General features: G+C 39.7%; 2 protein-coding genes and 1 non-coding gene across 3 annotated transcripts; all 3 read left to right on the forward strand.

Moving 5' to 3' along the window:
• The first annotated feature begins 1,759 nt into the window (after nt 1–1,759).
• Nucleotides 1,760–4,172, forward strand: LOC126616378 (zinc transporter 6, chloroplastic-like). The gene is made up of 2 exons (XM_050284433.1): nt 1,760–2,959; nt 3,705–4,172. Exons 1-2 carry the CDS (start codon nt 2,216–2,218, stop codon nt 4,017–4,019), a joined length of 1,059 nt encoding a protein of 352 aa, XP_050140390.1. The 5' UTR covers nt 1,760–2,215; the 3' UTR covers nt 4,020–4,172.
• A 526-nt stretch (nt 4,173–4,698) lies between these two features.
• Nucleotides 4,699–4,772, forward strand: TRNAI-UAU (transfer RNA isoleucine (anticodon UAU)). Its single transcript has one exon. It is a non-coding gene; the product is annotated as a tRNA-Ile (tRNA).
• Nucleotides 4,773–7,956: 3,184 nt separating this feature from the next.
• On the forward strand, nt 7,957–8,457 carry LOC126615477 (RING-H2 finger protein ATL66-like). Its single transcript, XM_050283296.1, has one exon. It carries the CDS (start codon nt 7,957–7,959, stop codon nt 8,455–8,457), a length of 501 nt encoding a protein of 166 aa, XP_050139253.1.
• Nucleotides 8,458–8,859: the final 402 nt, after the last annotated feature.

The raw sequence follows: 8,859 nt of genomic DNA on the forward strand, positions 1-8,859 counted from the left end.
GTGACATGAAGCACATGTGGTCATTCGGCTCCACACATAGAACAACCTGTCATGATACCATAAAAAAAGTTTGAGTTTCCACCACAAAACTAATTGACAATATGAGAAGTAACCCAATTACTTATAAGAACGTACAAAATCCCTTATTTCTTTGGTAAGAGATTCATGCTCTCCACAAAAATACACTTAAAAAGGTTCAATGACCCATTACCTACCTCAACTATTGAGCCTAGATAGTTAAAATTATAAACCGTATGATTGAACTTAGTGGTAGACACTTACAAATCCGTAACACAATAAAAAAAATAGATCTTTACTTTAAATCGTCCACTATTTGAACAAAGAAATTAAAGTGATTTAGGAAGTGCGATGGTTTATCAATTTTCATAGCTGAGGTATCATCAGCTGACTGGCTTGCATTTCTGAAAGCAATATTAGAACCCCACCACTTTAAATTGTTGTATTATTTTTGGTTGGGAAGGTGTCTTCAGTCAACAAATTAATGGAATTCATATAGGGCCATCTTGTTTAAAATGATGCATCTCTTTCGGGAAGAAAAAGGTTTCCAAATTAAAATTTTGAACTGAAAATAAAAGTTACTAATTTAGATGTATTCGCTGTGAAATTTGTGTTAGTTACATTGGGTTAGATAGACGTTAATGACGTAATACCATCATGAGCAAGTTATTCACATGTAAACATAAGCAGTGACAGATTTAGGGGTCTTATCCTATGGGTTCCAGGACCTAAAGAAGTTGGGAATTTAATTGGTATAAGGTCGCCAGAGGATTCTATATCCATTCAGTATGAGACTTTAGAATGCTCACAAATTGTTCAATAAAATGCCTCTTACACAGAATTCAGCAGGCCTTGACAAGTGATGCACAACAGACCTTGGGACAACACTCAGCCACACTCCTTGGGACAAGGTTTGGCAGCAAGAGTAGGATTCTCTCCTCTCTCTTTTTCCCTCTCCTTCCCTCCCCTTCTATTTGAACGGTCACGGTTAAGCCACGTCAACATCTTATATTAATTTATTATAGAAAGAGAAAGACAAAATAGAGAATATGAGAGGATGGAATGGAAGGGGATGAAAAAAGGAAGAAAAAGAATCCTAATCCTTGGCATCACGCCTTGGCAAGTGATGCTCGACATCACGCCTTGAAAGCTATCGATAGAACTAGAAAGATAACGATATGCTCACTAAGTGCTCGACTAAATGCATCAAAGGAAATATTAAAAACAAATTAGGCAATGAAATTAAAAATCTTGAATATGTCACTTACACAAGGCACGGATGGCCGTGTTAAGAATACTGTACTAGTTTCATCACAGAACCACAATTTTTGAAACAACGTGCCCTAAATTCGATACGAAAATCTTGCACAAAGTGCTTAGAAGATCTTAGACCTCTCCAACAACTGCCAATTTGTTTGCGTTGATTTACCTTCTAACAGTCTAAAAGCAACCGTATAGTTCATAACTTAATGTACAGATTTTCGAAGCAAAGTTAACATTTTACTCCCATTGCAATTCACCATCGATCGATCCATACAAGAACAAAAGTAGCCAACTTTTTCTTCTTCTTCATTGTTCAGAAAAAAACTTTTTCTTCTTTTTTTCTCTTTAGTATACAAAAGCAATTAACTTCCTTCCTTAAAAAAATTTGGAAGTGGAAACACACACATATCACACTTTGACGGAATTGGATTCACTCTGAACCTTAGTGTTCGGAGTTTAAGAAGCAACAAATCCGGATCATCCAAATTAAATCCAACGGTGTTCCACTAACTCATTCGGCTAGCCACTTCATAGAATTCAACAACTCCAATTTCGTTTCGAGATAAATCGAAAGGTCCAAATTTTTTTGATCCAAAGCTCCGGACGGATCCCGATTCCACACTTGACAACAATGGAAAATCACGGATATCCACCGCAGCATGCCACCATCCTCCTTGTCAAATGACTACGAGACCGTACAGTCGCTGGGCAGCACAACCCGGACCCACACAATTCAATCCCACAAGCATCTCTCTCCCCTTCTCTCTCCCCTTCGCTCTCTCTCTCTCTCCATCTTCCCAGCAAGACAAAAAGTCCACAAACTATATCGGCCTCAGAGTCAGTTGAACTTTTGGGTTTTTGGGGTGGAGGAGGGCAGAGTAAAAAACTGCACCGCACAGTCAGTTCAATTTTGCGAATCGGATTATATCGGAAAATGGCGTCTTGCGTATCGGACACGGCTCGGTCCCTCTCCTGCCGAGACGGACGCGCCGCCGCGCACCTCAAGCTAATCTCAATCGCCGTCATCTTCGTCACCAGCGTCGTCGGCATATCGTCCCCCGTCCTCCTCTCCCGCTACTTCCAAGGCAAGCCCGCGTACGACAAAGCCACGCTCGTCATCAAGTGCTTCGCCGCTGGCGTCATCCTCTCCACGTCCCTCGTCCACGTCCTCCCCGACGCCTTCCTCGCCCTCTCCGACTGCCGTGTGTCATCCCACCACCCCTGGAAGGACTACCCCTTCTCGGGGCTCGTCACCATGATCGGCGCTTTAATCGCCCTCCTCGTCGACCTCACCGCCACCTCCCACATGGAGTCCCACTCCGCCGTCGGTGGCCACGGTCACGGCGGATACGAGGTGGTGCCTGTGGGGGCGCGGGAGGAATTGGTGGGGAAGAATAGCAATCTGAAGGGTAAGAATAGCAAACTGGCGATGGATGTGGAGGTGGCGGTGGCGGTGGGTGTGGAGAGTAATAGTGGTGGGGGTAGTGAGGAAATGTTGATCCGGATGAAGCAGCGGCTGGTTTCGCAGGTGTTGGAAATCGGGATTATTTTCCACTCGGTGATAATTGGGGTGACGATGGGGATGTCGCAGAACCAGTGCACCATCCGGCCGTTGGTCGCTGCGCTGTCGTTTCATCAGATTTTCGAAGGGATGGGACTCGGAGGATGCATTGCTCAGGTAAATTTAATTAATTTAAATATCTTAATAATTTGATTTTTTACTTATTTAGTTGATGCAATTGACCCTATCCTTTCTAATCAGAAAAATAAAATGAATTTAGGAGATAAATATTGACGACTTAGATTTTGTTGTTTATTACATTTTTCTTGTTTGCGGGCCCAATGATTTACATCCTTTGACTTATTCACCGATGACTGACTTCTACTACTCTGGGCTGTTATTGTCTAAAAATTCTAGCATACTTCGGTACGATTAAATTTAGTTTAGAAGTGCTTTTAAAATAATTAAAAATATTTTTTTGTAAAATTTATTTGAATTTTAGAAGTATATTAAGTAGTTTTTAAAAGAAGCATTAGATATATGATTCTTACATAAAGCAATTAAAGTAATTTTTCAGGATCTATTTAGATTTTTATTACGAAATTGATTTTTAAAACATTTTCACAAAAAGCTTAGTCATCTCAAAAATACTTCTAAACGAGCATAAAATTGAAATTGTTTTAAAAGTGATTTAAATACTGAAACAAGAATAAAGACATAGATCATAACGTATATGTATTTTTATTTTATTGACACAGGACACAACCATGAAGGTATATATGTACCGTAAAAGTCTTTCTCGTAAAGTAAAGATCGTAGAGTAGTTTAAAATAGAATACTATTATCTATATGTTGTGACAAATAATGAAAGTGCTTTTGCGTGCACCTAGCTTCTAACATACATGAGTTGGGAAAATTGCAGGCAGGATTTAAGTTTGGGACAACAGCCTACATGTGCTTCATGTTTGCAGTGACAACTCCAATGGGGATAGTATTGGGGATGATCTTATTCTCTGTGACAGGTTATGACGATAGTAACCCTAATGCCCTAATCTTGGAGGGTTTGTTAGGCTCCTTCTCCTCGGGCATACTTATCTACATGGCTCTGGTCGATCTCATTGCTCTCGATTTCTTCCACAACAAGATGATGAGCTCTAACTCATGGCTGCGGAAAACGTCGTTCATCGCTCTTGTTCTTGGCTCTACCTCTATGTCCATCCTTGCCCTTTGGGCATAGAATTTGCCCTAGTAGCACACTGTTGTAATCACATCTCCATTTGGATCTTTGTAAGAAGAAGTAGAGGAACGAAATCGAAAATGTTAACATCAATTGGGCGATTGGGTTCTACCTCTATGAGTTATATAAGATGGGTTCCAAAAATTAACAATATATGTTGTTCTCGCATCAAATTGAAAAGAAAAAAAAAAGGTAACTTTTATTTATCAACGAAAATGAGTATTTGAATTTGGATTTATTAGCTTCAAATACATTTTGTTTTTCTTCTAATTAAACGGAAAACGTTTTTGAACAAAATGAAGATTGGATAGCAGTATCACTACCAAAAATAGATTAGACTAACATGATGCGAAAGAAGTTACTTAATTATTTAGTTTACAATGAGACTTGTAGCTCAGTGAATTAAATCATTTATCTTTACGTTGAGCTTGATTTTTCGCTTCTACTTTCGCTTGGACAAAAGAAATAAGAAATAGCCAACAAACGTTGGCCCACGTTCTTTATCTTTACTTTACCATATATCTAGTTTCTGCCTTCTATGTCATATCTAACTACTCATACTAAATGAAAAGTACGTGGAATGCAACTAAATGAAAAGTACATGGAATGCAACTAAATGAAAAGTACATGGCCTCTTCGACATTATAGATAAAGGAATTTTGAAAAACACATGACAATTGGTCCCGTAGCTCAGTTGGTTAGAGCGTTGGTCTTATGAGCCGAAGGTCGCGGGTTCGAGCCCCGCCGGGACCAATCTTGCTTAATTATTTTGGTTTATTTTTTTAACTTTTTGGACCCTCCACATTTCTGAATTAAACTGAGCTCAAAAAGTGCACTTCTGAAGTTCTAACTAACATTGAACTTGGCCCAACTACCAAATTAAATACATTTATGTTAGAAGGCTTTTTATTTTCCTACAAACTCCAAATCCTCAACCGTGAGGCCAGGATGTTGGGGGAGGGGGCGAGATTTAAAAGATAAATGTGAAATTCTGTTCGAATTTTAATATTCAAATTTTCATATTTCGTATTTTCGAGAAATTATTATTATTTTCGATAATCTTATAATTTTAGTTGACTAGTTACAAAGTTCGATTGTTCGTCAGTAGTCATTAAAATTCGTAGACCTTTCGTGGTCACTCTTAATATTTTCCGATGGAGCTTGATCCCACAAACTCGTAAGCGAAAACCATTCGCGAAATAGAGTTATAATGAAGGAGATAAGGTCATCTCCAACCGAAGGGCTTAGAGGGCCGAAAATAGCCCGAAACCGTCTCCAACCGAGGGCTAGGCCAGAGGGCTCTGGAATCTGGGAGGGCCCCACGGGATCGGAGAGGGCTAGAGGGCTAGAGGGCTGAAGGGCTGGCTGCAAGCAGCCAACCAGCCCGGGGTTGGCCAGAAACCACATAATCTTGTCGGTTAAATATAATAAATGTATTCTTGTTGGTTCTAACCGACACGATTTCTTATTCAAAATTTTGAATCCAACGTCTAGCTGGCGCCAGTTACCGTTGGTTTCAATTTTATTTTTTTTAGGTTTTTGGGGCCTTTTTTTTTAATTCTCAAAAATTCTATTTTTTTTTCCTATAAATACCTAAACCATTCATTCACCATTCCTCACAAAATTTTCACCATTCCTACACCATTTCAATTCTCATATTTTCCTTCCTCTTTCAAAAATATATCCTTCAATTTTTTCAATAATTTTCAAATGGCCTCGTCTGCAATGAAAGGTAGGGCTTGGACCCGAAAAGAAGATGAAGCTCTTTGCAAGGCTTATAGATGGGTGTCAAAAGATAGTGTGAGGGAGAATTGTCAAACAAATCACGGTGTTTGGACTCGTGTGTCCAAAAAATACTTAGAGTTCTATGAAGGCACCACTCTAGTGAATATTCGAAATCACAAGAGTTGTTCTTCAAGATGGAAGAAACATCTTCAACCAAGTTTGAACAAATGGCATCAATCATTGTTAGCAGCCGCAAGTAGACATGAAAGCAGCGCTAATTACTATAACGAAGTAAGTGTTTTCACAATTTATTTTAAATATTTAATTATATTGCATTTAATTTCATAAATTAATTTCCTTTAATTTTTTTCTAGGTACGCCAAGCGGAGGAATTGTATATGGAGAGCAGCTCGAAACCCTTTCGGTTTCACAGTTGTTGGGAAATTTGTAAAGGGTGGGTGTTATTTGAAGATCCACCACAAAGAACTCCTACGCCAGTGTTCGGAACTACATCCTCAACTGTAGATATGAATGAAGATGGATCTCCAACCATTCAACAAACAAGCGTAGAAAATTTGTCTTCGGGTGAAGGTTCCATACCTAGGGCTATTGGACAAAACAAGGCGCGAAGGTTGAAGGGAAAGGGCAAGGCAAATAATGATTACGCTGCTCAACATGAAGTGGCGGCCTCATTGCGATTATTGGCGGATCAAAATGCCCTTGAGGCGGAAGAAAGAAAATGTAGGCATGAAGAACGGGCCAAACAAATACAAGAAGAGATGGATGATAAGAATATGGAAATGAACACATCGAATTACACTCCAATGAGTAATGCCTATTTTGATAGAAAAAAAAGAAATTATGAGCCGACAACAGTTGTTGACCTCTGACTATACTCCTACGATGGTGGATGATGAAGAAGATGATGTTGATTATAGATATTAAATTTAAGTTACTGTAGTTTTTAAATTTAAGTTAATGTTGTTTTCAAATTTAATTTGTAGTTTTTAAATTTAATTTGTCATTTTTAAATTGTAGTTGTAGTTTTTAAATATAAGTTGTTGTTTTTAAATTTAAGTTGTTGTAGTTTTTAAATTTAAATAATAAATTATGTTTGGCCCTATGACCCTCGGTTGGAGACGGTTTTTTGTGACAGGACTAAAACGAGCCCTCGGTTGGAGACGGAGGCAAATATGGCCATGTACTGTTCATTAAAATATTAATATCTGGGAGAATCTTGGAGGGCCAGAGGGCTCAAACGAGCTCTCTGACCAGCCATCGGTTGGAGATGGCCTAAGCGAGCAAAGACAAGAGCAAATTGGTCTTTTGGACCTTCTGTATATAGTATCTCCAGCAAAGCTAGAGGAGCCTTAACATTCCTGGAAAGTCCAACCTGCGAGGCCGACCCGACGACCCGGTTCCCTGCGTCTCGACTAGGTTTTCTGCAAATTTTTCATGTGCATTTTTCGGCGGATCCGATCTCGGCCACCACCCTCAGTCGACTCAACTCGTCTTAATCTTATGAACAAGAACCACTCAACCCTTCCGTGCATGTCTATAGTGGCGGATTCCTCACTTTTCATGAGGATTCCGATGACCGGAGGTGCGGTTGCACCTCCTTGCAATGTTGTGGCTTTGCCATTACAAATCCTCTTTCTCATTTTTGGCTAAAGTAATAATCGATTCACAACGAAGCTCAAAGCAGGAAATAGTATCATGTATCACAAAAGCGATCAATTTTTTGTGCCTAAATAACATTATTCAATGCATAAAAAGAAAAACAAAAAGAGCTTGAAGTGAAAGCACACAAAAGTTGCCAATATATCCACTCATCTACGACTCACGTAACACATAAGTAGGACATGCAAGTAGTTCAATATTGAGAAGTTGCACTAACACAAATGCTCACAACTACCTAACGCCCGAACTGACAGCCCATATTTATAATTAAACTAGCCTATATCGCCAGAACTGGATACCTGACATTCTATTTCATGCAAGTTTTTCTTATGTTTGGCAATTATTTTTAGATAACTGATAAAAGTGCTTCCATCAAAAGTGCTTGTGACCATATTCTGCTACAAAAGTACTCTCGAACATGCTTGAAGAGTAGCCAAACACACGGCCCTCGCCGTCAGAACCCACACCAATACCACCATTTAAACCCAAGAGAACCCACCAAAGGCTCGTCAAAACCTCCTTTACAACTTTAATGGCATCCGAAAACTCACAACTCTTTGAGCGGCATTTCAGTGATCTCAACTCCTCTGACTTTCACACCTACAGCCAAGGCCACTTACTAGTCCTCTTCTTTTCTCTGATCTTCATCATCGCCACCCTATTCTTCTATGCTCATTGGGCTTGCATCAAAGGTCGTCTCTCAACAGCCACCGCTAGTGCTACAAATATTGCATCTTTGCCACAAGTGCATCAGTCGCTAGGGCTCGATGCTGCTGCCATTGATAGCTTGCCGGTTATCTTGCATCGATCGGTGGTAATAGCTAACCCTAGTACTGTTCTTGATGTTGAAGCCATTGGTATCGAGTTTTGCATTTGTCTTGGAGTTTTTGAAGGAGAAGAGAAGGTTAAGGTGTTGCCAAAGTGCCAACATACATATCATTCTGAGTATGTGGATAAGTGGCTGACCGTTCAGTCAAGCTGCCCGCTTTGTAGATTATCCCTCCGAGTCATCAACTCTCTTTGGTTAATATGACCTCCTTATCGAATTTTATCTCATAAATTTTCACTTATAAAAAGGATGATCTTAAGCCAACAAGACTCATTTCTCCCCCTCCTCTCATACAAACCGTAGCACAAATCCCTACCCCATACTAGAAGTGCATAAGGCGTGTAGAAAAGGGAAAGATCGTTTCTAGTTCGTCGTTCAACATTCTTTTAATTAACTCCAGTAAAGTTGTGAAGATGTCGTCTGGCATTCCCGCTAAACACTTGATCTGATACAGCCTTACAACTGCTTCTAATTTCTTAAACTCCTTACACCCTGGCCACAAATCTTGATCTGCCTCTTCAAGCAACCTAAAAAAAGTCTCCGCCTCTTCTGGACGCCCTTCCCTAATAGACGGTTCAGTAGACGGCCCAACACCTTCTTCTGTTA

This window comes from Malus sylvestris, chromosome 3 (genome assembly GCF_916048215.2).
Source record: "Malus sylvestris chromosome 3, drMalSylv7.2, whole genome shotgun sequence".
Taxonomy (NCBI): domain Eukaryota; kingdom Viridiplantae; phylum Streptophyta; class Magnoliopsida; order Rosales; family Rosaceae; genus Malus; species Malus sylvestris.

What these genes read in the sequence shown, in the direction of transcription:
- LOC126615477 (XM_050283296.1), top strand. Translation starts at nt 7,957, where the DNA reads ATGGCATCCGAAAACTCACAACTCTTTGAGCGGCATTTCAGTGATCTC.
- LOC126616378 (XM_050284433.1), top strand. Translation starts at nt 2,216, where the DNA reads ATGGCGTCTTGCGTATCGGACACGGCTCGGTCCCTCTCCTGCCGAGAC. An exon ending in TCGGAGGATGCATTGCTCAG is followed by an intron (nt 2,960 to 3,704) that starts GTAAATTTAATT and finishes GGAAAATTGCAG; the next exon opens with GCAGGATTTAAGTTTGGGAC.